This window comes from Neophocaena asiaeorientalis, unplaced genomic scaffold (assembly GCF_003031525.2).
Source record: "Neophocaena asiaeorientalis asiaeorientalis breed wild unplaced genomic scaffold, Neophocaena_asiaeorientalis_V1.1 scaffold143, whole genome shotgun sequence".
Classification (NCBI taxonomy): Eukaryota; Metazoa; Chordata; class Mammalia; order Artiodactyla; family Phocoenidae; genus Neophocaena; species Neophocaena asiaeorientalis.
The window spans coordinates 3435257-3463114 of NW_020175536.1; the positions used below are offsets into that span (position 1 = coordinate 3435257).

A 27858-nucleotide genomic window follows, 5' to 3' on the forward strand; every position below is an offset into this window, starting at 1 on the left:
AAATCCAGTAATATACTTTAAAGTATAAAGGTAAGTACTGAAAGAATAAATAGAAATAATCAGCTAATTTAGCGGAGAGGAGAGTATGAGGAAGTAAAAGCATACCATTATTTTATTTTTTATATATGGTGTCAGTAGATAGAAGCTAAGAAATAGAGGGTTCATCAATAGGATAACCGCTGAAAGGTAAGACAGCGTAAAATTTTTTTGAATGATCAGAACACATACATGAGCAAAGGAAACAAGCCATATATTGGAAGTTATTTTAAAGCATCAATGGAAATAGTTTGTGTAATGTAAAACATGATGACGGAAACAAGACCAAACAGCCGTCCTGTCTGTAAATGTAAATGGTCCAGATATAGTTAAAGAAAAAGGCTCAAATTGGATTATAAGGAAAACCCAAGTATATGCTATATAAAAAAAGATACACCTTGAAGTGATTCAGAACAGTTGAAAGTAAAAGGATGGGCAAAATGTATGTCAGTGATACATGTGGAAAATAACAATACCATTAAAGGAGTGCTGAGAGGAACATTTACAGCTTTAAATACTTATATCTGTAAACATGAAAAAATGACACTGTCAGAGAAGAAGGAAGCAGTGTTCACAGCCTCACTGTTAAAGTTGAATGGGAACGAAATATAAGAGGGAGAAAGGACACATGATAAAGTATATAATTCATGATGAAGATCTAAAAATTACGGATATGTATAAAAATCACATTTTTCTCAACAAAAATTACAGGAACTACAAAGCAATAGAAGCATATCAGTAAATGGAGACTTTAGTTCACCATATTCAGCCCATGACAGAGCAAGTAAGTAAAAGATAAGGGTTTATAAGACCTAAACAACATAATAAAATAGACCTGACTCATATATATCAAATTCTGTCCTAACGATAGAGGCTATGTCTTTTCAGGTTCCAGAAATATTTACAAAAATTATGTTACTGGGGCTTCCCTGGTGGCACAGTGGTTGAGAGTCCGCCTGCCGATGCAGGGGACACGAGTTCGTGCCCCGGTCCGGAAGGATCCCACATGCCGCGGAGCGGCTGGGCCTGTGAGCCATGGCCGCTGAGCCTGCGTGTCCGGAGCCTGTGCTCTGCAACGGGAGAGGTCACAACAGTGAGAGGCCTGCGTACCGCAAAAAACAAAAAAACAAACAAACAAAAAAAGTTACTTATGTTTGTCTACTTCCTGTAAATGATGAGCTCTGTGAGATGAAAAGGGAAATGGTCTGTCTTGTTAACCCTTTATCCCAGGAAGTAACAGAGGTGACCAATAAATATTTTTGAGTAAGTGAAAGAACAATGCACAAAAGAAAAACATAAATGGTCAATAAGCTCATGGGGGAAAAAAAGCACAACTTTATAACCAAAGTTATTTCTATTCAGATATCATAAGAATATAATTTTACCTATCAAGTTGGCAAAGCTTAAAAAAAAATAACATGCTCTAAATCCTTGCTTTATATATATAAATGCATACCTAGATACTGTGTCAGCTCTGCAAAATGTCAAGCAGAACAGGTAACACACACGGTTCTTCCCAGTTCCAGATCCTCTCACGCAAACGTCCAAGGTGAGCCATGACCTTGAGGAAATGTACTACTTGTGTTAGGTCACATTCTAACTTTCCCTTTATTTCAGTGGGTGGCGTGGCCACAGGCAACATGGCATCTCATCCTGATAGGCCCACAGCTGAGGTCGACCCATTTCCGAACAGCGCCCAGGAACTCTCTGCTTAGCTGCTCTTGCCCGTCACTGTGAGTCTGCCCCGCTCTGGTGCTCTCCCCCAAGGGAGTATCTACCCTAGGCTGACATTTAGCCTATAGCTGACGTGTAAATTTGCTACATGAAACTCAGAGTGCATTTCCACATAGCAATAAAAGGTGCATATTTCATGGTTAGGTTTCCAGACTGGCCCACAAAAAACTGTTTGAATTTTAGAAGCTTAGAGCTGAAAGCTCTATAGAAATGACTGGTTTAATCGCCTACTTCTTCCTGTATCACCCTGATAGATTCTGATTAGGTATCTAGGATTAGGAGAGCCTACAACTGGAGAGGATGGGCCCCAAATGCTTGTATTAATGAAACAAAATCAAAAGCAGGCGAAAGGATGTTGAAGAAGATTCCACATCCAAAAACTTCCTCCTTCAAGTTAGGCTTTTGGGATTTGACCTCCTGCCTTCTTGTCTAACCACCTCCAGTTATGATGAGAGCTCATCTCAGCTACATCCAGAGTGGTAATTTGAGTCCATGTGCTTGAAGTAACCATGGGGCTGGGGCACAAGAATGATGACAAACCCAGATGTCATGTTAAACCCTTACAACCACTTTAATTCCTCATGTGTCGGCGCAGACTATGATTATTTAAATAAAGACCTCTGGTTAATGAAGGCGAGTCAAACACATGCTCCCTCCTGACGATAAAACAACAGTGAAGGAAAAGGAACTAAATTCCCAGGAAGAAGAGAAAGTGAGAAGCCCTTTATCCACATCTAGGCCCCCAGAATGCGTCAAGGAGGATCATAAACTTCAGACAGAAGAGTATCTTCTCCAGGTAATTTAATAGACCCAGGAGAAAAGACCTAAGGACTAATGTTGTGGGCTCCCCAAGGAAGCGATCTATTTGGATTAGCCTTCAGTAGAGCCCTGGGCTTCAGTAAGCTCCACCAAGCCTCACCCACGGACGCAGAGCTTTTTAGTGCCTCACCCTTACATACAATCAGACAGCTAAGGATCACAATACAATTGTTAAGAGGCCAAAATAAACAATTACAAAGCAATGCAGCGGAAACAGAGACCACACCGAATGGCTGGGTAATGACTGCTGTATTGGATGAAAGATTTCCTAACAGGAATGTGAATACGGATGCTTTAAATATGGTGTTAAATTTTTTGTGTGTGCTGCACAGTGGACAAAACTGAGATCGTTAACGGGAAGACTGAGAAAGTTAATACCAGTCCATGCAATTTAAACAGAACTCCTGTTCAGAGAGCAATCATATTTACACGGACCACAGCAGAGTTGAATAAAACAAACAACTAGCGTCCATGATGCAGTGAATATCCGGGATGTAGGAAAATAGGGGTGGCGTATAACTGGAGAAGATGCGCTCACAATACTGATATGAGAGCAACGATAAGAGAAAGAGGATTTTGAAGAATCCAAATCCAGAGGGGGTTTCATACCCACTGCTCTTATCCCCTTCCAAGTTAACTTTGGGAATGGACACTTGCCACCTAGGAAACTGCTGCAAAAAGTATAAGAACTAACTACTGTAAACACATTTTAAGACCTCTGATTGTGTCTAGATTTCTCTAAAGTTTTAGCATCTAAGACAGCATTGAAGGAACATGTAGTGTTTCTTGTTGTTTGCATTAAGCTCTATAAACTACTACAGCCTGTGGGCCAAATTCAGCCTACCACCTGTTTTTGAACAGATGGAGAGCTAAGAATAGTTACTTTTTAAAAAATTAAGCCTTTTATTTTGAGATAATTGTAGATTCAAATGCAGTCGTAAAAAGTAATACGGAGCGATCCTATGTTTCCTCTACCTAGTTCTCCCCAATATTAACTTCTTCAAACCTGTAGTACAATGACCTAGTACAACCAGGATATTGACACTGGCACAGTCAACGGAGGCTACAAGGACGCTCTGTTCCCCTTTTATAGCTACACCGACTTCCCTCTTGCCCCACCCCCTCCATTGTCCCGTGGTGACCACTAACCTGGTCTCTATTTCAATGGCTTTGTTATGTATATATTTGTTATATAACAAAATGTACCCATTTAGGCTTTTTTTGCTCAGCGTAATTCTCTGGAGAGTCCTCTAGGTTTTATATAAGTCAGTTTTTTGTTTGTTTTTTTTTTAATTGCTGTGTGGTTATTTCATGATAAGGATGTACCCTGTACCACTCCCCCGTTAAACTATTCACCTGTTGAAGGACATCTGTGTTGTTTCCAGTTTGGGGCTGTTATGAATAAGGCTGCTATGAACATTCATGTATAGCTTTTTGTGTGTGAACATAAGTCTTTACTTCTCTGGGATAAATGCCAAGGAGTGCAATTGCTGGGTCATGTGGTAGCTACCAAACGGTTTTCTAGAGTTGCGGCGGTACCACTTTACATTCCTACCAGCAATATAGTCCAATTTCTCTGTGTTCTTGCCAGCATTTCGTGTTGTCACTATTTTAAAATTTTAACTATGCTGATAGATCTGTAATGATACCTTACTGTGGTTTTAATTTGCATTTCCCTAACGACTAAACATGTTGAACATCTTTTTATGTGCTTATTTGTAACCTGTATATCCTCTTCAGTGAAATGTGTCTTCATATTTTTTACCCATATTCTAATTGGATTATTTGTTTTTTTGCTGTTGAGTTTTGAGAGATTTGTATACATTCAGATGCTAGCTCTTTTTCAGATGTGTGATTTGCAAATATTTTCTCCTGGTGGTAGCTTTTTTCATTCTCTTAATAGGGCCTTTAGCAGAGCAAAAGTTTTAAATTTCGATGACTTCCAATTTATCAATTTTCCCTTTTATGGAATGTGCTTTTCCTTTACATCTAAGAACTCTTCACCTAGCCCCAGGTCTCATAGCTTTTCTCGTATGTTTTGTTCTAAAACTTTTATAGTTTTACATTTAAGTCCATGATCCATTTTTGTATAATTAATTTTATAATTTTTTAATTACCAAAAAAGTTAAGCGGTGTATAAAGCATGACAAATTCTCTTGGTTTTCCTTCAGCTGAGAGTGTCTTGACTTCACTCTCATGCCTGAAGGACTTTTTCACTGTGTATAAGATACCGGGTTAATAGTTCTTTTCTTTCAGCCCTCAAAAATATTGTGCCAGTTACTTCTGGTCTCCATGATTTCTGATTAGAAATTTGCTTTAATTAAAATTGTTTTCTCTTTATAGCTAAGGTGTTGTTTCTCTCTTGATGCTTCCAAGATTGTTTTGTTTTGTTTTCAGAAGTTTGACTATAATATAGGCTTCCCCTGTTACCTGAAAGTAGAGCATTCCTGTGAAGCCTTTTGTAAGCCGAAACGGTGTAAAGCAAAGAAGCAATTCTTTTTTTCATAAAAGCAAAAGTTTTCTTCAGATTCCTTTTAGTGAGTGAAAACAGATACTAGCATAGGTCTTTTGTAGAAGCAAAGTGGTTTAAAGCAAACTTGCGAAAAGTAGGAGACACCTGTATGTCACAATGTGGATTTCCTTGGGTTTATCCCATTTGGGGTTTGCTCAGCCTCTTGGGAAATTTTCAGGCATGATTTCTTTGAGTACTTTTTTAGCCCTTGCCTTTCTCTCCTCTCCTTCCAAGACTCCAGTGACACAATTGTTGGGTCCCTTGTTATAGTTTCACATGTTCCTGAGAATCTGTTGATTTTCATTTTCATTCTGTTTTCTCCATGTTGTTCAGGTTGGGTAATTTCTATTGTTCACTGATTGTTTCTTGCATCTCCTCCATTCTGCTTGAGCCCCTCTGCTGAGTTTTTATTTGATATGGTATTTTTCAGTTCTAAGATTTCCATTTGGTTTTACTTTACATCTTCTATTTCTCTGCTGAAACTTCCCTTATTTTCATTTCTTCCTGTTACGTTTCTGATTGCTTGCTGAAGCATTTTATGGTGGCTGCTTGAAATCTTCGTTGGTTCATTCTAACGTCTGTGTCATCTCCGTGTTGTCCCTCATTGATTGTCTTTTCTCATTCAGGTTGAGATCTTCCTGGTTCTTGGTATGACAGTTGATTGAAACCTGGATATTTCGGGCATTATATAATGAGATTCAGGATCTTAATTAAAGCTTGTGTTTTAGTGGGCCTATTCTGACAATGTTAGAGCACAGATGGGGTGCAGCATCGTTCCCATCAGATGGTAGTGGAAACCCCAGTTTTTGACTCAGCTTCTATTGACACCTGGGGAGAGGGGTTCCTCATTACTGCTGGATGGGTGGGAGTTCTGGCCCCCCGGTAGTCTGTTACTGATACCACCCTGGCTGAGAGGGGCAGGGGTTCCTCATTACTGCTTCTGACATGGACTCCAGTCTCACTGTGGGGCACAGGAGGGTGGCCTCATTACCACCCAGCTGTGGTTAATATCCTGACTCTCCACTAGACCTCACTGATGCCCCCTAGTGGAGAAGGGTAAGGATGCTTTGTTACTGCCTCCTGGGGGCTCCCCACATTAGTCTCCACTGGTACTCCTGAGGTGATGCCTCCTTACCTGCTGGCTGGGATGAAAGTGCTGCTGTTCTGCGGCCCTCTTGACACCACTTTGGTGGGGGATTTGGGTTGACGGTGGAAATCTAGGTGCTCTGCCTACCTTTGCTGGTGTGGTGGGAGAGGGGCTCCAGGTTGCTCTGTGGTGTTTGGCTCAATTAGAGTGGTTGTTGTCTAGAGGTTTTCTGCCTTGCTCTGCTGCCCCTTTCCTTGTCTTTTGTCTAGAGAGAGCAGACTCTGCGGGGGCTTTTTTGTTTGGGCCCATTGCCCTTTCAAGGTTGTCAGCGTTTTCAGCTCCAAGTCTGGGATATATAAGTGGATTAGTTTGCCTGGGCTCCTGTAACAGAGTACTACAAACTGGGTGGCTTAAATAATAGACGCAAAATTTGGAGTGCCTTATACATCTAGCATAGTGTCTTCAATTAAATAAATGCATTTTCTCCAAAATGAAGCTATTATGTTTGGCCATTAAATCCTTTATTTCCTAAAGTACTCGTTTTTTTTTTTTTTTGCGGTGCGCGGGCCTCTCACTGTTGTGGCCTCTCCCGTTGCGGAGCACAGGCTCCGGACGCGCAGGCTCAGCGGCCATGGCTCATGGGCCCAGCCGCTCTGTGGCATGTGGGATCCTCCTGGACCGGGGCACGAACCCGTGTCCCCTGCATCGGCAGGCAGACTCTCAACCACTGCGCCACCAGGGAAGCCCTCATATTTTTAATATTCAAGTAGTGTCTAAACTAAGTTTTTATTTTCTAACCTCTGAGACTTATTTTTTTAACTTATTTTATTTTTATTTATTTTTGGCTGTGTTGGGTCTTTGTTGCTGCACACGGGCTTTCTCCAGTTGCAGCTAGTGGGGGCTACTCTTCATTTTGGTGCGCAGGCTTCTCACTGTGGTGGCTTCTCTTGTTGCGGAACATGGGCTCTAGGTAGGCGCGCGGGCTTCAGTAGGCTCGAACCCATGTCCCCTGCATTGGCGGGCGGATTCTTAACCACTGTGCCACCAGGGAAGCCCTGAGACTGTTTTTAAAATTAATTAATTAATTAATCAATTTATTCATTTTGGCTGCATTGGGTGTTTGTTGCTACATGCGGGATTTTTCTAGTTGTGGCGAGCAGGGGCTACTCGTGGTGAGCGGGCTTCTCATTGCGGTGGCTTCTCTTGTTGTGGAGCACAGGCCCTATGCACGCGGGCTTCAGTAATTGTGGCACGTGGGCTCAGTACTTGTGGCCTGCGGGCTCTAGAGCACAGGCCCAATAGTTGTGGCACTCGGGCTTAATTGCTCAGTGGCATGTGGGATCTTCCTGGACAAGGGCTCAAACCCATGTCCCCTGCATTGGCAGGCAGACTCTTAACCACTGCGCCACCAGGGAAGTCCCACTGAGACTGTTTTGATTCATGCTTGTTTTTGTAAACTACTGTATTGAGATATAATTGACATATTAAAAAGCTGTGCATATTTAATGTATACAACTTGATGAGTTTAGAGATAAATATACATCTGTGAAATCATCTGTGCCGTTAACTTATCTCTCAACTTCAAAAGTTTCTCCCCCTTTATTTATTATTTTACTGATGATTATTTTCAGAACATTGTGTGTATATATGTATGTATGTGTATACGTTGCTTACATATACATACATGTCTATGTACATATACACACATTTGTGTGTATACATATATATGTATATGTTTATTTTCCTGAAATTCTTGGGTGCAACTCTTGTTAATATAAAAACCTTTTGTTATAAGCTAAACATTTTATGCAGCAAATGAAGCCAAAGAGCTGTTTTAATTTGGTTACTCATCATTTTATCCATCAAAGTCATTTGGGAGTGACTCATCAAATAATTTATCTCAGCTGAGAGATATGTTTGGGATTGGAAATGGTTTGAACTGAAACAGTACTGACTTTTGGAAAATTTTCCTCAAGCTGATGAAAATGAGGAATTTCAAAGCTGTTCTGATTTTCAGAAACAAACAAACAAAAAAGAAAAAGAAATCAAACCAAAATGGGAAGAATGTTAGCTCAGTTCTTTTTTTTTTTTTGCAGTACGCGGGCCTCTCACTGTTGTGGCCTCTCCCGTTGCGGAGCATAGGCTCCGGATGCGCAGGCTCAGCGGCCATGGCTCACGGGCCCAGCCGCTCCGCGGCATGTGGGATCTTCCTGGACCGGGACACGAACCCATGTCCCCTGCATCAGCAGGCGGACCCTCAACCACTGCGCCACCAGGGAAGCCCAGCTCAGTTCTTTTCTATTTTGTCACTTTAATGTATAAAATTTTCTGATATAGATCTGTTATGTGCACCTCAAGTACAGCATAGCATCTACTTAGTATGGGCCCTTTGGCCTCATCTTATATAATAATCCTTTAGGTGGTTCACCATCCCTGATAAAAGGCATGTTGACTGGATAAGTGAGAAGCCTAGTTCTTTATTTTATGTGAAGCACACAGAGCCAAATAAATTTTATTGCTGATGGTTCTTCCTGTTAAAGGAGCAACCGTATCATTTCTGTGTGAGTAAACAAAATTTAGGGAGTCACACATCAGGCTTCTCTTAATCTAGAAGCGATCTGGATTATCAGTTGTCAACTGTCATTGTCAAAACAAGTGTGGTTCAGTCTGACCACTTATGTCCTTGGGCATATTTTGTTTTTCCCCTCCTTGGCAGGCAGGGGAGGAAGGTGTACCAGTTTAAACTGTTAAGTGCAGCCTCTGCCATTAGGTGCCTTCCCGAGAGGGTTTACCTCTATCATGCTGAGTGGGATTCCTAAGGCAGTGATTCTCAATGGGGCTTTAAAGAAGGGAGAACCCTGGGCTGTGGGTGGCATCCCTGCTGCCAGCAACTCGTATTGCAGGGAGTCACAAGTCTTTCTTTGATTAAAAATACCCCAAACGTGGATAGATTAAGTCATCCACAAAAAAGGATTGTTTTTAGTGGTGACTCTGGGGGTTGGGGGTCACCTTATAAAGCCCTATGTCTGTTTAGAGGCAGTGTGACCTAGTAGAAGCAGCATGGACTTTGCAGTCCCACTGACTGGACATTTTCCAGATATCTGACCTTGAGATAAATCACTCAATCTTTTAAGTCTCAAAATAAAATGGGCCTAATTATTATTTTGAGGGGTTATTATAAAGATTACATTTAATGTAAAAGTCACCAATCATCGAAATTGACCCAAGAAGAAATAGAAAACCTTAATGGATCTATAACAAGGAGAAAAATTGAATTAATTACTAAAATTTTCTCACAAACAAAAACCCAGGTCCAGATAGCTTCACTAGTGAAATCCATCAGATATTTGAAGAAATAATGCTAGTTCTTTACAAACTCTTCCACAAAATAGAGGAGTAAGGGAAACTTCCCAGTTTGTTCCATGATGTAAAAACTGGGTTTCCCCTGGTGGTGCAGTGGTTAAGAATCCGCCTGCTAATGCAGGGGACACGGGTTCGAGCCCTGGTCCAGGAAGATCCCACATGCGGCAGAGCAACTAAGCCCATGTGCCATAACTCCTGAGCCTGTGCTCTAGAGCCCGCATGCCACACTACTCAGCCTGTGTGCCACAACCACTGAAGCCTGTGTGCCTAGAGCCCGTGATCAACAACAAGAGAAGCCCACGCAATGAGAAGCCCGCGTGCTGCAACGAAGAGTAGCCCCTGCTCGATGCAACTAAAGAAAGCTCGCGTGCAGCAGCGAAGACCCAACACAGCCAAAAATAAATAAATAAATAAGTAAAACTTTTTAAAGATTAAAAAGATAAAATAAAATAAAAATTGCCCTGATACCAAAGCCAGATAAGACATGACAAGAAAACTACAAACCATTATTGCTTATGAATATAGACACAAAATCCTCAACAAAATGTTAGTAAACCAAATCCAACAGCATGTAAGAAAGGATTATACATTATGATTAAGCAGGATTTGTCCCAAGAATGCAAGATTGGTTCATCCTAAAAATAAGTTTATATAATATACTATATTAATAAAGAACAAAAACCACATGATCACCTCAATAGATGCAAAAAAAGCATTTGACAAAATCTAACAGCCAATCATGAAAGCTTTCAACAAATTAGGAATAGATGGGAACTTCCTTAACCTGATAAAAAGCATATAGAAAAAAACCTACAGCTAACATCATGCTTAATGGTGAAAGACTGAAACATTTTCCATAAGATCAGGCACAAGGAAAACATGGTTGCTTTCACTACTTCAAGTTGACATTGTACTGGAGTTTCCAGCTAGTGCAATCAGGTAAGAAAGAAAAAAAAAGACAGTGCACCCAGAATGGAAAGGAAGAAGTAAAAGCTGTCTTTATTTAAAGACAACATGATCCTTATGTAGAAAATTTTCTCTTTTACGGACTGTGATTTTGGCATCATAGCTAAGAAATATTTGCTTGACTCAACGACACAAATATTTTCTGCTACATTTTCTTCTAAAAGTTTTACAGTTTCAGGTTTTACATCAGGTTTATGATCCACTCTTAGTTAACATTTTTGTATAGTGTAAGGGTCTAGATTCATCCTTTTACATGCAGATGGATACCCCATTGTTCCAGACCATTTGTTGAAGACTATTCTTAACCCCATTGAATTATCTTGGTACTTTTTGTTGAAAAATCAACTGACCATAAATATAAAGCTTTATTTCTAGACTCTTAATTATTTCCCATTGATCTATATGTTTTTCCTTATGCCACTACCACAGTCTTTTTTTTGAATATTGGAATTTTATTTCATTTCTTTATACAGCAGGTTCTTATTAGTTATCTGTTTTATACATATAAGTGTATACATGTCAATCCCAATCTGCCAATTCATCACACCCCACCCCCACCGCCCAGAATAAATGAGCTCAGCAAAGTCACAGATGACAAGACCAATGTACAAAAATTGATTATATTTGGACTGGCTAAAAGTGCCTTCAGTTTTTAAGTAAAAATAAAAGACACATTTTTCATTTTCACCGAGAACTTGATAGAACAACGTATTCATCCTTTTGTTCCACTACCTTCTGCAATTTTTCCAGGACAACATTAAACACAACATTTGCAGTATAGGGGTCCCAGAAGGTGAAGAGAGAGAGAAAGGACCCGAGAAAATATTTGAAGAGATTATAGTTGAAAACTTCCCTAACATGGGACAGGAAATAGCCACCCAAGTCCAGGAAGTGCAGAGAGTCCCAGGCAGGATAAACCCAAGGAAAAACGTGCCGAGACACATAGTAATCAAATTGACAAAAATTAAACGCAAAGAAAAATTATTGAAAGCAACAAGGGAAAAATGACAAATAACATAAAAGGGAACTCCCATAAAGTTAACAGCTGATTTCTCAGCAGAAACTCTACAAGCCAGAAGGGAGTGGCACAATATGTTTAAAGTGATGAAAGGGAAGAACCTACAACAAAGATTACACTACCCGGCAAGTATCTCATTCAGATTCGATGGAGAAATCAAAAGCTTTACAGACAAGCAAAAGCTAAGAGAATTCAGGAGCACCAAACCAGCTCTACAACAAATGGTAAAGGAACTTCTCTAAGTGGGAAACACAAGAGAAGAAAAGGACCTACAAAAACAAACTCAAAACAATTAAGAAACTGGTAATAGGACCATACATATCGATAATTACCTTAAACGTGAATGGATTAAATGCTCCAACCAAAAGACACAGGCTCGCTGAATGGATACATAAACAAGACCGTTACATAGGCTGTCTACAAGAGACCCACTTCCGTCCTAGGGACACATAAAGACTGAAAGTGAGGGGATGGAAAAACGTATTCCATGAATGGAGATCAAAAGAAAGCTGGAGTATCAATGCTCATATCAGATAAAAGACTTTAAAATAATGAATGTTACAAGAGACAAGGAAGGACACTACATAATGATCAAGGGATCAATCCAAGAAGAAGATATAACAATTACAAATATATATGCACCCAACATAGGAGCACCTCAATACATAAGGTAACTGCTAACAGCTATAAAAGAGGAAATTGACAGTAACACAATAATAGTGGGGGAGTTTAACACCTCAATTACACCAATGGACAGATCATCTAAAATGAAAATAAATAAGGAAACAGAAGCTTTAAATGACACAATAGACCAGATAGATTTAATTGATATTTATAGGACATTCCATCCAAAAACAGCAGGTTACACTTTCTTCTCAAGTGCACATGGAACATTCTCCAGGATAGATGACACCTTGGGTCACAAATCAAGCCTCCAAAAATTTAAGAAAATTGAAATCATATCAAGAATCTGTCCTGACCACAACGCTATGAGATTAGAAATGAATTACAGGGAAAAAACCGTAAAAAACCACAAACACATGGAGGCTAAACAATATGTTACTAAATAACAAAGAAATCACTGAAGAAATCAAAGAAGAAATCAGAAAATACCCAGAGACAAATTACAACGAAAACACGATGACCGAAAACCTATGGGATGCAGTAAAAGCACTTCTAAGAGGGAAGTTTATGGCAATACGCACCTACGTCAAGAAACAAGAAAAATCTCCAATAAACAATCTAATCTTAGACTTAAAGGAACTAGAGAAAGAAGAACAAACAAAACCCAAAGTTAGTAGAAGGAAAGAAATCATAAAGATCAGAGCAGAAATAAATGAAATAGAAACAAAGAAAACAATAGGAAAGATCAGTAAAGCTAAAAGCTTGTTCTTTGAGAAGATAAAAAAATTGATAAACCTTTAGCCAGACTCATCAAGAGGGAGAGGACTCAAATCAATAAAATTAGAAATGAAAAAGGAAAAGTTACAACAGACACCACAGAAATACAAAGCATCCTAGAGACTACTACAAGCAACTCTATGCCACTAAAATGGACAACCTGGAGGAAATGGACAAATTCTTAGAAAGGTATAAACTTCCAAGCCTGAACCAGGAAGAAATAGAAAATATGAAAAGAGCAATCACAAGTAATGAAATTGAAACTGTGATTAAAAATCTTCCAACAAACAGAAGTCCAGGACCAGATGGCTTCACAGGTGAATTCTATCAAACATTTAGAGAAGAGCTAACACCCATCCTTCTCAAACTCTTCCAAAAAATTGAAGAGGAAGGAACACTCCCAAACTCATTCTATGAGGCCATTCTATGAGGCCTGATACCAAAACCAGATGAAGATACTAGAATAAAAGAAAATTACAGACCAATATCACTGATGGCTATAGATGCAAAAATTCTCAACAAAATACCAGCAAACAGGGCTTCCCTGGTGGCACAGTGGTTGAGAGTCCACCTGCCGATGCAGGGCACACGGGTTCGTGCCCCGGTCCGGGAAGATCCCACATACCGCAGAGTGGCTGGGACCGTGAGCCATGGCCGCTGAGCCTGAGCGTCCAGAGCCTGTGCTCCGCAACGGGAGAGGCCACAACAGTGAGAGGCCCGCATACCGCAAAAAAAAACACCAGCAAACAGAATCCAACAACACATTAAAAGGATCACACACCGTGACCAAGTGGGATTTATCCCAGGGATGCAAGGATTCTTCAGTATATGCAAATCAATCAACGTGATACACCATATTAACAAATTGAAGAATAAAAACCATATGGTCGTCTCAAAAGATGCAGAAAAAGCTTTCAACAAAATTTAACACCCATTTATGATAAAAACTCTCCAGAAAGTGGGCATAGAGGAAACCTACCTCAACATAATAAAGGCCATTTATAACAAACCCACAGCAAACATCATTCTCATTGGTGAAAAACATAAAGCATTTTCTCTAAGATCAAGAACAAGACAAGGATGTCCACTCTCGCCACTATTATTCAACGTAGTTTAGAAAGTCCTAGCCACAGCAGTCAGAGAAGAAAAAGAATTAAAAGGAATACAAATTGGAAAAGAAGAAGTAAAACTGTCACTGTTTGCAGATGACATGATACTATACATAGAGAATCCTAAAGATGCTACCAGAAAACTACTAGAGCTAATACAGATGAACCGGTTTGCAGGGAAGAAATAGAGATGCAGATGTAGAGAAGAAACGAATGCATACCAAGGGGGAGAGTGGCAGCAGGAGGGTGGTGGTGGTGTGATGAATTGGGATATTGAGATTGACATATATACAGTAATATGTATAAAATAGGTAACTATTAAGAACCTCCTGTATAAAAAAATAAAATTCAAGTTTTCAAAAGAAAAGACTATGTGGTAGTGGCATAAGGATAAACATATAGATCAATGGAAAATAACTGAGTCTAGAAATAAAGCCTTATATTTATGGTCAGTTGATTTTTCAACAAAAAGTACCAAGATAATTCAATGGGGTTAAGAATAGTCTTCAACAAATGGTCTGGAACAATGGGGTATCCATCTGCATGTAAAAGGATGAATCTAGACCCTTACACTATACAAAAATGTTAACTAAGAGTGGATCATAAACCTGATGTAAAACCTGAAACTGTAAAACTTTTAGAAGAAAATGTAGCAGAAAATATTTGTGTCGTTGAGTCAAGCAAATATTTCTTAGCTATGATGCCAAAATCACAGTCCGTAAAAGAGAAAATTGATTAACTGTACTACATCAAAATTCAAAACTTTATGTGCTTCAAAAGACACCATGAAGAAAACGAAAAGAGAAGCCACAGACTGGGAGAGAATATATGCAAATCATATATCTGATAAAGCATTTATATCCAAAATATATAAAGAATTCTTATAGCTCAATAAAAGAAGAAATAATTATAAAATGGGCAAAAGATCTGAACAGACATTTCACCAAAAAAAATATATGAATACTCAATAAGCACACAAAAGATGCTCACATGATTAGTCATTAGGGAAATGCAAGTTAAAACTAGCATGAAATACCACTCACACCCACTGAAATGACTCACCAAAAAGATAGTACCAGGTATGGGAGAGGATATGGAGAAATCGGAACTCTTAGGCCTTGCTGGTAGGAATGTAAAATGGTGTAGCTACTTAGGAAAACAGTTGGACAGTTTCTTTTAAAAGTTAAACATAAATTTACCATGTGACTCAAATTCTACTCATAGGAATGTACTAAATAGAAACAAAAAGATGTCCACACACAGACTTGTATGTAAACGTTCATCATGGCTTTATTCATAATAGCCTCAGTGGAAACAACTCAGATGTCAATGAACTCGTGCAATGGACAAAGGGAAATGTGGTTTATTGATACAACAGAACACCATTCAGCAACAATAAAAACAACAAAATATCAATACATGCTACAGTATGGACCACAAAAACATACCAAATGAAAGAAGCCAGATGCAAAAACCCACACTGTATATGAATCCATTTATACGAAATGTCCAGGTAAGTCATAGAGACAAAGTAGTTTAGCAGCTTCCTGGGGTCGGGCGTGGGAAGGGGGGTGACGGCACATGGGCACTAGGGATCTTTGGGGAATGATGGAAATGTCGTAAAATTGGGTTGTGGCAATGGTTGCAAAACTTTGTAAATTTAGTAAAAATCATTGCATTATACCCTTGAAATGGCTGAATTTTATGGCTTGTAAATTATTAATAGAACTGTTAATGATTAAATGAGTATATATTATAGTGGCCGGCATGTGGTCCTCCATAAATGATAGTCTTATTCTTTGAAGATGTATTTTCTCTTCTATGCCTCAAGAGGGCAAGGATGGCACGTGCTCACAGCTAGCATTTACTGAGTACTCACTGTTCCAGACTCTTTGCTAACCGTTTTATGTGTATTGCCTTCTTTAATCTCACAACTCTCTGACATTGTGCCTGTTCTACAGAAAAGGAAACGGAAGCTTTGTTATGGTCCTGGGGTCAAGGCATGAAGAATACCTGGCCTCCAACAGATCTAACCTGTCCAAATGTGTCAGGAACCTTTAAGACCTAAGAATTTCTAGTCTGTTCATGGGTCTGGCTAGGTGGCTCTGAGCATCTCCTTTGTGCTCTGCTTGGCCCTCCTGAAGCCTTTGCTGTTTGAAGCCTTGCTGTTCTAGATTACCTGGCAGTTCTGTGCAGTGAAATTGCTGGTCACCATAGCAATAATTACCTGGCTGACTCTGACTCATGTTTCTCCTTGTCACAAGACTGTGACTGCTCTTTGAGGTGTCAAAAAATTTTTTTAATGAAGTATAGTTGATTTACCATGTTTCAGGTGTACAGCATAGTGATTCAGTTTTGTATATATACACACACACACATATATAAACATATATATGTGTTTTTCGGATTCTTTTCTATTATAGGTTATTACAAGATATTGAGTATAGTTCCCTGTGCTCTACAGTAGGTCCTTGTTGTTTATCTATTTTATATATAGTGGTGTGTATCCATTAAACCCAAACTCCTAATTTTTCCCTCCCCTGCCTTCCCCTATGGTAACCATAAGTTTGTTTTCCATGTCTATGAGTCTTTCTGTTTTGTAAATAAGTTCATTTTTATCGTTTTTTTTTTTTAGATTCCACATAGAAGTGATATCATATATTTGTCTTCCTCTGACTTACTTCACTTAGTATGATAATCTCTTGATCCATCCATTGTTTTCCATGTCTATGAGTCTTTCTGTTTTGTAAATAAGTTCATTTTTATCGTTTTTTTTTTTAGATTCCACATAGAAGTGATATCATATATTTGTCTTCCTCTGACTTACTTCACTTAGTATGATAATCTCTTGATCCATCCGTGTTGCTGCAAATGGCATTATTTCATTCTTTTTTATGGCTGAATAATATTCTATTGTATATGTCTAACACATCTTCTTTATCCATTCATCTGTCGATGAGCATTTAGGTTGCTTCCAGGTCTTGGCTGTTGTACATAGTGCTGCTGTGAACATTGGGTGCATGTATCTTTTTGAATTAGAGTTTTTGTCTTTTCTGGATATATGCCCAGAAGTGGGATTGCTGGATCATATGGTAACTCTATCTTTAGTTTTTTAAGGAACTGTTCTCCATAGTGGCTTCACCACTTTACATTCCCACCAACAGTGTAGAGGGCTCCCTTTTTGCCACATCTTCTCCGGCATTTATTATTTGTAGACTTTTTAACGGTGGCCATTCTGACCGGTGTGAAGTGATACCTCATTGAGGTTTTGATTTGCATTTCTCTAATAATTAGCAACACTGAGCTTCTTTTCATGTGCCTGTTGGCCATCTTTATGTCTTCTTTGGAGAAATGTCTATTTAGGTCTTCTGCCCATTGTTTGATTTGTTTGTTTGTTTGTTATTGAGCTTCATGAGCTACTGTGACCCTTCTTGACCCGTGTTGGAGGATGGTGCTGTGTGGCAGGTAGCCTCTGAACACTGCCCAGTTGGCTTCTGTGACTTGTGCCAATGTTTTTGCCTCATGCCTGCCTTGGGAGTCCCTGGTGGTCATGAAAATTTTTCCCCAGGCTCTTCCCTCAGCCAGGACTCATAGGCCCATTGCGCATTCATTGTCATCCCTGGCACAGTGAGTGCATCCTCTCTGTAGCAGGAAAGAGCCTTTCATCAGTTTGGAATGCTTTATCCCTTAGGGTTTAGCTCTTGGTGATGCTCTAGGCTGTGGGATTGGGAGGGTAGGACAGAGTTTCAGTTGCTAGTTGGGTATAAGTCCCTGGGCCCAAATCCCTCTCACAATCCTGGGATTCTAATGGTTTCATTTGCTCTATTAAGCACCATGGCTGCTGTTCTATATTAGATTCCTATTAGACATTAGTTAAAACACATAAAAGGAGTGTGTAGATGCTCAGATGGTCCTACGTTAGGTCAAGTATGAAGTGAAAATCTCCCCCCACGCCCATCACCATTCAGGCAAATTCACAGTTCTGTGCTCCTTTCTGCAGCTGACAATTTGATATGGCTAGTAGTTTGTCTTGTATCTAAACTGCCTCAAACTTCCCCTACTTTTTGCCTTTGCTAAAGGCATTCCCCATGTTTGGATTCAATCCACCCACTGACTGCTACTTATCCAATACCTCCCTGTGCTAGGTGCACAGGGGAGGCAAAGAAGCCTAATACTCCTCTTTTCTAGGAGCTTTCAGGCCAGTTGGAGAGACTGGAGGCGCATGTATAAAGAGGAAATGTACATTAAGTGAGATAACGGGATGGGGAGGGGATAACTGCACAGCACTGTGAAAACCACGATTACGGATTGCTTGGGTCAGGTTAACCATGGTTGAGGCATGGCAGGGATCTAGACAAACTCACTGCAGGGCAGGCCTCTGTTTAGGCAGCCCAAGCTGCTGAGCTGATTGCTCTCCCAGAGGGGAGGGCGCTGTCTCAGGATCATGGTCCTGGGGCGACTGCGTCCCACTTAGCCGGAGGGCGCTGTTGACAGATAATCCAGAGCTGTCCATCATTTTGTTTTAACTGACATTTGGGGGTTATCTGTGTTTTTCCAGCAGCCTTCCCTCCTTCAAATTTGGTTGATTCTCAAACCAGTTTGCTCCTGGATAATTAAGAAGTAAAAGTATATATTTAGGCCATTACAATGCAAAAGTTAACTCAAGTCCCACCTCCTCTTTGAGTTGACTCCCAGCGTTAGGTGACCTGATTGGTCTTTCTCCTGCGGCTCTGCTTCTACTCCTTTCATTGTGTTTTAGCTCAATCATGGGCTAAACTGACTTTTGTAATATGAAGGGGGTTATAACCCTCTTCATGGCATGGTTTCTGTAGGAAACTGTATTCTGTCCTGAGGTAGTAACAGCACAGCTGCCTCTCCTTCGACCCCTCCCACAGCAACACATGGGCAACTGCTCTGTCAACTCCCTGGGTCCGGGGAGGGGAGGGGACGGGAGGAGGGGGGGAGGGGATCTTGACTGTATATATGTTGGGCTTCAGCATATGATTCCTTTCAAACATTGAATCCTGCAGTTAAGCAAAAACTATTGAAAACCAGTGTTTTAAGAAAGTGGGTATGAAGAGGAATGCCGAACCTAGTGATTTAAAAGAAGTTTGCTTGTGGACTTGACATAATAATCTGGAGGGGCAAACGCACTGTGAGTCCTGGACATATTCCAGGTTCATGCTCTCTTGACTCTGTTAAGTTTTAAAATCATTGTAGTCTAGAGTCTTCGATTCAGCATGCAGACGTAGCGTATTTTAAAGATACGTACCTTTAAATTTTTGCATTGTTTGCATTTGCATTAGGGATATAAAGGTTTTAGAATTTGTTTATGGACTGTCCTTTACCTAAACATACCTTTTCTTCCCATCTTCTAAAGATAACACTGAAAAGTATTCTATTTTCTCTGTGTCCAGGCTAGAAATTACTAAATTTCTAATTAAAGGTATGGTCACGGGTTATTTTCCTCATGTGGGTCATTGTACCCTCTGATGTTTTGCCATGAAACATGGCTTCTGTGGATAGAGCACTGCTCACCACCTGCTTGCTGACAAGACATAATGCTGGGAAGTGGTAAGAGCCAGAGCTGGGAATCAGAGGCTGGCGTTTCTGACTCTTGCTCACCGTGATTCTAGTAAGTTCTTAACAGCTTGATTCCCAGGAACAAGGATACTAGCCTTGCTGACTGCACAGGCTTGTTTTGGGCTGAAATGAATAATGCTCTCTGAAGGCTTTTTGCAAATATCAAGAGCTCTACAAACCCACGTGGTTGTTTCAGCTGAAGTGAACAGGGCTCTGCATTTCCCGTGGCAATGACACTTGTCTAAGGACATTGTGACTTATCTTTCCGTATGTGGAGATTTAGTTTCTTCAAAGAGAAAAAGAAAACTATAAAAACTGTAGGACTTAACCTGGAGTAATGACATGGGGATATTTCGTAATCTTTATATAAATGTCATTTTTAAAGAAAGAAAAATGGATTATCATGCTTGTGTATCTGGAACTTGAGTTTCCTTGTTCACCACCATGCTATTACTATTCTTTACAGACTTGGCATTTATGTTTTAAGTCCAAAGAATTTCTCATTCTTTAATTGTATTTAAAACAGAGGTATGACAAAGGAGAAGGTAACAACAGCAGTGCTTTATAGTTTCTTTATCTTATGTCCATGAAGTAATAATTAGTACGAACAGGAAAGCATTAATATTTGGCACGTATGTTTTAAGTGTGCAAACAGCACATTCCAGGTCTTTTGTGTTAAAACAGAGAGACAGGGGGCTTCCCTCGTAGTGCAGTGGTTGAGAGTCCGCCTGACGATACAGGGGACACGGGTTCGTGCCCCGGTCCGGGAAAGATCCCACATGCCGCGGAGCGGCTGGCCCCGTGAGCCATGGCCGCTGAGCCTGCGCGTCCGAAGCCTGGGCTCTGCAACGGGAGAGGCCACAACAGTGAGAGGCCCGCGTACCAAAAAACAAACAAACAAACAAAAAACAGAGAGACATTACAAAGATGAATGCAGTAACAGTAAGCTGTATCTTTTTTTCCTAAAAGAAATGTTAGGATGTTTACATAGCTATTCATTTCAAAAAATCATTGGGTTTTCAAACCTAGTACAACAGAGCTGCACTTGATCTGTTTGTATTTAGAATATAGTGTGTCCCTTTCCCTCATCATGTGTTGTTACAGAGGAAATGGTTTTCAGTATACATGATTCAGGGGGAGAAAAAACTGCATATTTAATTCCAAACTATTCCTCAGACTGGAGAAAAAAATCTCTTTTGGAGAAGTCATGTTTATTTTAGAGTAACTGTAGCTGAACAATTTGTTTGTTAATGCAGAAATACAAACAGCTTTATTGAACAAAATACTATTTTCTAGCTGCCTTACAGAAATGATTTACTCAGGAAAACAGAACAAAATTTCTCAGTTTCGTGAATCAGCTTTGTAAATACTTTGCCAGAGCTTTTTTCCTTGGGGTGGGCGAAGCAAATAAAAAAGTTTAAAAGCTCATATGTGTCTGTTTTGTTTTAGCTTGGTGTATTTATTAAGAGTAAATTCTGTGTGTCTTTGCAGTTCATCAATATGTGTATTCAGAAGTTTTTCAAGTTCTTTTGCTCGCTTCTCCTCCTCCAGAAAGAAATGCTGTGCAGCCAAAGAAGCGGGGAAGGCTATATCTGGGGGCGACTAAAAAAAGAAAAAGAAAAGTTAGATGAGGAACACAAGGTCTTTTACAAAAAGTTTTCATATTTCTTGGTAAGCTTCACCCCTGACAAAACACTGCGACTCTTAATGAAATAATGTGTCTTAAGCTGAACTCTCTACACCAGTGTAATACAGCTGCTGCTAATGAAACCCTTAAGGAACGAAAACAGCAAGTGAAGAGTACAGTCGAGTCGGGCAAAGAAAGCTTACAGAGGAAAGAAACTTAAGGCTGGGCTTCAAGGGGGCTCGCTGCTGCATGGAGGTGGCCAGGTGAGGTGGGATAAAAGCATGATGTATAGTGGAGGTGGGTGCGTAATGCTGGGGCTACCTTGTTTGTCCAACTGCAGTTGAGAACACTTCGGTGATGAGTGCCTGCTTCCACCCTTCATGTGGTATGGAAGTGCTCAGTTAACTGTGACCTGTGTAGTGCTTATTTACACACGCACACATATACAATGTGTGGCTGAGGAATAAAGGGCAATGATACCATAATTTTAGTGTTTCATTCAAAATAATTTGTTCAGTTTTAAAAAAAAATAAGTTGGGGAAATCTGTACTTTAATTTTTTTAGTTCTGCGGCACCCCCCAGACTTTTCTTCAACTTTTGTTTTATGGGAAGAATGGGATTTTTATAAAGCGTTTGGAGAGTCAGCGATCTGTATGCAGGTGAACTGTTATAGGGGGATGTAGTTCACAAGTCTGGCCTCTGCCAGAAGTGTAGGGATTGTGGCAGATGACAGTGGAGTACTGCCAGCTTATCCAAGTAGTAGCCCCAACTGTAGCTGCCGTGCCAGGTATCACATCTTTACTGAAGTAGAATGTCACAGTCTTGGGGACATGGTATGCTGCTGTTGATCTGGCAAATGCATTCTTTTTAATACTCAGCAAGGAGGAAGATCAGAAGCAGTTAGCATTCTCATGGGATAGACGGTACACATCCATGTTCTCGCCTCAACATGTTTTATGTTAACGAAGCTGTCATAATACACTCTCAAGGAGCCTGGACCACCTGGACGTTCCACAGACTGCAGACTATAGGACATGATACAGTAACATGAACATCATGCTAAGCCCTGATGAGCAAGAATTGGCAAGCATGTTGAAGGCTTGGAAAGACACAGGTACTCCAGAGAGTGAAAGGTAAACCCCAGAAGCAATTCAAGGCTTGACACTTTGTTTGTAGGTGTCTGGTGATATGGAACATGTCAGGACATCTCCTTTTAAGCACAAATTAATGTGCCTTGCATTTCTTATCACTATGAAAGGAGCATAAAGCTTGGTAGGTCTCTTCGGGTTTGGAAGGCAGCATGTTCCACTCTTGGGAGGAATAACCTGACTCATTTATTACGTGGACACAGAGGTAGTTTTGTTTGTTTTTGAGCAGGGCCCAGAGCAAGAAAGGGCTTTGCAGTAAGTTGGGAATGGGGGGGAAAGCAGTCCTGCTAGTTGGGTGAAATGACTTAGCAGCTCTCATACTAGAAGAATTTCTCATAGAGAAAAGTGCTCTGTGGAGCCTTTGGCAAGGTTTGGCGGGGAGTTGTGTTACAAACCCTTGAGATTCTGCAGCAAGGCCATGCCATCTGCTGCAGAAAACTGTATACTATGCAGAACAGTTCCTGTCACGCTAGTGTGCCCCGGTTGAGACAGAGCATCTAAGAAGTAGACAGGATGACTTGATCTAGCTTCTGTCCTTGGCCACTCCAGTGGAAATTATGCATGGGCCGAACAGCACCATCTCCCTTTTACCTGGTTCATCTAGCTGCTGTTCCTGTTGAATGGCTGATCTGCTTGCAGTAGAGGCCAAAGCTGAGCTTCTGATACGGCACCGTCCCTCAAGGACATCAACCAGCCTCTCGGTGGCAATTAGATTACATCAGGTCCCTTACACTTTGGAAAGGGCAATGTGTTATCCTTACCAGAACTGATGTGTATCCTATAATTTGCCTTTCCTGCCTGCAGGGCCTCGGTCAGCACCACTATCCGAGGGCTCATAGAGTAACTGATTTACTGACATGAGATCCTGATTAATAATAAACGAACCTACTTTACAGCAGAGGAGTATGGCAGTGAGGGCATGACCGGGTATCTACTGGTTCTACCACATACAGCATGAAGTGTCTCCAGAGGATGCTGGCCTGATAGGCTTCTTGAAGGCACAGCTGAGGAATTAGCTTGGAAATCATATCCCGTGAGGATGGGGTGCCATTCTTCAGCATATGGTAGACGGTAGAGACCAATGGCTGTTATAGGCTACTGTGTTTGTAACAGTGATCTGGGAACAGAAGGGAGGATGTAGGAATGGCTTCACTCTCTGTTGGTCCTCTTGGAGAATTTGTTCCTTCTGTCTCTGTCTGGTTGGTCTACAGGTCTTTGGTCTCAGAGAAGCAATGCCTCTCACCAAGTGAGACTGTAAGAGTCTCCCTAAACTTAAAGCTTTGGCTGTACCTACTCACTTTGGCCTCCTAATGCTGACAGATCAGAGGCACAGAAAAGAGGTACTATACTGGCGGCAGTAACTGACCCCAAGCATCATGAAGAGGTAAGACTACTACTACATAATGGAAGCAGTGAGGAATATGTTTGCAACTCAGGTAATCCACTGAGGTGGTCTTTTGGTGCTCTCATGCCAAGATTTAACTGTAGATGACAAACCACATCCTGATAAGGGCACGGGAACCAGGGGCTCACCCCACGAGGCAAGCCACCTGGACCAACAGAAGTGCCAGCTGAGGGGGCCGGGAACCTAGAGTGGGTGAGGAGATGATGAGTATCAGTTAAGCCCTTGAGACAGCATCAAGGGCTGTAGTTTGCTCTAGCAACCCTCCTCTGCAAAATTTCCCAGAAATTATAACCAGCCAGAATCTTGGAGAAGCTATGCCTGAATGGAATGAACAACATGAAAAGCACATGTGGCTCCGAGTGGTTCAGGAAGTGGACCGCAGTGGATGCCGCTGGTGCTCCACCTGGATCCCTTCACCAGGCTGGTGCACCTATCCTCCAGCTGCTGTGGGTTTTGGCTGCTAACAGCTCAGAGCTGGCCACTTCTCTGGAGATCTGCCTGTGGCTAAACTGGAGCCTCCCGCCTCACCTGGGAAGTTACTCTTCCCCCCCTCTTCTCAGAGGCAGTGACTGATTGACACAGGGCCCAAAACACCAGCCAAGAAGATGGCAGAGTAGAAAGGCCCTGAGCTCACGTCCTCTCACAGGCACATCACAATCACAACTGTCTGCAGAACAACCATCGATGAAAAAGATTGGAACCTTCCAGGAAAGATCTTCTACGATGAAAGGCATAGAGAAGGAACCACAACAAGACGGGACCTGCGATATAATCAAATCCCATACCCTCCCAGGTGGGCGACTCACAAATGAGAGAATAATTATATTGCAGAGGTTCTCCCACAGGTGTGAGAGTCCTGAGCCCCACATCAGGCTCCCCAGCCTGGGGTTCCACCACTGGGAAGAGAAGCCCCCAGAGCATTTGGCTTTGAAGGCCAGCAGGGCTTAACTGCAGGAGCCCCACAAGACTAGGGGAAATAAAGACTTCACTCTTAAAGGGCTCACACAAAACCTCACGTGCACCAGGACCCAGGGCAAAAGTAGTAATTTGATAAGAGCCTGGGTCAGATCTACCTGCTGACCTTGGAGAGTCTCCTGGAGAGGTAAGGAGTGGCTGTGGCTAACCCTGGGGACAAAGACACTGGTGTCAGACATACCGGGAAACATTCAACTGCATGAACACTCCTGATAACTGACATCTTGGATCATTAGCACCAAGACCAGGCCCCACCCGACAGCCTGCAGGCTCCAGTGCTGGGGTGCTTCAGGCCAAACAACTAAGTGCACAGGGACACAACCCTACCCATCAGCAGACAGGCTGCCTACAGACTAAAGAACCCACAGCCGCCTGTGGACACACCCCTAGACAGGGCCCAGCCCACCAGAGGGCCGAGACCCAACTCCACCTACCAGTGGGCAGGCACTGGCCCCTCTTGCCAGGAAGCCTGCACAAACCTCTAGATCAGCCTCACCCACCACAGAGCAGACACCAGAAGCAAGAAAACTACAATCCCACAATGCAGGCCTCCTGGGACTAGCTGGGCCCTGGCCCTGCCCAGTAGCAGGCCAACGCAACCTTCCAGACACCTTGGACCCCATAGTCAACTGCCTCCCCCCGTAGTGATCTGAAATGAGCTCTGGGATCCCAGGGCCCTGCAGCCAGACTCTAGGAACCAGCTCTCCCTGCCACTATTCCAGCACTAACCCCAGGATCTGGCTTTACCTGCCAGTGAGTTGGCGACAGCCTCAGTCTTTGGGACCCTGATTCCACCCACCAGTGAGCACTAGCCCCAGGGCCCCCTAGGATTCCACAACCAGCTGCCTCGTGACCAGGCCCCACTAAACAGCAGCCAGCAGCAACTGCACAAGGCAGGGCCTGGCAACCAACCAGACTAGGGGACAACCAAGCCTACCAGACCACCCACATAGCCTGTCATAAGAGGAGGACCCACCCAGCCCTCTTAGGGGGAACCCCTAGAGCATATACCGTGGGTGCACTGCTCGGATGCATAGGATGCCTTCTCCAAGGTCGAGAAACGTTAACTTACCAACCACATACATAAAAATACAAATAGCAACTTAGACAAAATGAGGTGGTAGAGGAGTATGTTCCAGACAAGATAAACCTTTAGAAGAAGAACTAAGTGATATGGAGATAGTCAATCTACCCGAGAAGGAGTTCAGAGTAATGATCATAAAGATGATCAAAGAACTCAGGAGGAGAATGGATGCACAGAGCAAGAAGTTAGAAGTTTTTAACTAAGAGTTAGAAAACATAGAGAACAACCAGAGATGAAGAATACAATAACTCAAATGAAAAATACACTAGAAGGAATCAATAATAGAATAAATGATTCAGAAGAATGGATCAGTGAGCTGGAAGACAGAGTAGTAGACATCACTGTTGCCGAACAGAAAAAAGAATGAAAAGAAATGAGGACAGTTAAGAGACCTCTGGGACAACATCAGGTGCACTAATATTCACATTATAGGGGTCCCAGAAGGAGAAGGGAGAGAAAGTGCCCAAGAAAATATCTGAAGAGGTAATAGCTGAAAACCTCCCTAAACTGGGAAAGGAAATAGTTACCTAAGTCCAGGAAATGCAGAGACTCCCATACAGGATTAAGCCACAGAGGAGTACACTAAGACACATAGTAACCAAAATGAAAAAAAATTAAAGATAAAGAGAGAATACTAAAAGCAGCAAGGGAAAAGCAACAAATAACATACAAGGGCATCCCCATAAGGCTATCAGCTGATTTTTCAGCAGAAACTCTGCAGTTCAGAAGGAGGTGGCACAATATATTTAAAATAATGAAAGGGAAAAACCTACAATCAAGAATACTTTACCCAGCAAGGCTCTCATTCAGATTGGATGGAGAGATCAAAAGCTTTATAGACAAACAAAAGCTAAAAGAATTCAGTACCACCAAACCAGCTTTACAACAAATATTAAAGGAACTTCTCTAGGCAAAAAAGAAAGGCCACAACTAGAAACAAGAAAATTATGGAAGGAAAAACCTCACCAGTAAAGGAAAACATAGGAAATCATCCACACACAAAGCTAGTAGGGAGGTTAAAACACAAAAGTAGTAAAATTGTCTATATCCACAATAAGCAGTTAAGGGATACACAAAACAATTACATGTAAAATATGATATCAAAAACAGTAATTGGGCTTCCCTGGTGGTGCAGTAGTTGAGAGTCTCTCTGCCAATGCAGGGGACACAGGTTCGTTCCCCAGTCCGGGAAGATCCCACATGCCACGGAGCGGCTGTGCCCGTGAGCCATGGCCGCTGAGCCTGCGCATCCGGAGCCTGTGCTCCGCAATGGGAGAGGCCACAACAGTGAGAGGCCCGCGTACCGCAAACAACAACAACAAAAAACAAACAAACAAACAGTAATCACGAGGGAAGGAGAGTACAAATGCAAGGCATTTAAAATGCATCTGAAATTAAGAGATTAGCAACTTAAAACAATCATGTATATATGTAGACTGCTATACCAAAACCTCATTGTAACTACAAATGAAAAATCTATAATAGATAAACACACAAAAAAGAAAAAGGAATCCAAACATAACACTAAAGATAGTAATCAAATCACAAAAGAAGAGGACAAACGAAGAAAAGGAAAAAAAAAAAGACCTACAAAAACGATTAACAAAATGGCAATAAGCACATACATATCAATAATTATCTTAAATGTAAATGGATTAAATGCTCCACTAAAATACACACACTGGCTGAATGGATACCAAAACAAGACCTGTATATTTGCTGCCTACAAATTACCCACTTCAGTTCTAGAGACACATACAGGCTAAAAGTGGGGGGATGGAAAAAGATATTCTATGCAAATGGAAATCAAAAGAAAGCCAGAGTTGCAGTACTTATATCAGACAAAATAGACTTTAAAATAAAGGCTGTTAAAAAGACAAAGATGGACACTACATAATGATCAAAGGATCAATCCAAGAAGAAGATATAACAATTGTCAATATATATGCACCCAACATAGGAGCACTCAATATATAAGGCAGATGTTAACA

General features: G+C 41.3%; 1 protein-coding gene across 3 annotated transcripts in view; it reads right to left on the reverse strand.

Moving 5' to 3' along the window:
- Window positions 1-20510: 20510 nt before the first annotated feature.
- DEUP1 (deuterosome assembly protein 1) overlaps window positions 20511-27858 on the reverse strand; it is a 220110-nt gene continuing 212762 nt past the window's right edge. For 2 of the 3 annotated variants that reach the window (XM_024731274.1, XM_024731275.1), the window contains one exon: window positions 21054-21230. In XM_024731274.1, coding sequence (XP_024587042.1) covers window positions 21054-21230 — 177 coding nt within the window. Of the gene's footprint in view, window positions 21231-27858 lie in introns of all 3 variants that reach the window. The other variant, XM_024731273.1, reaches the window with a different exon arrangement.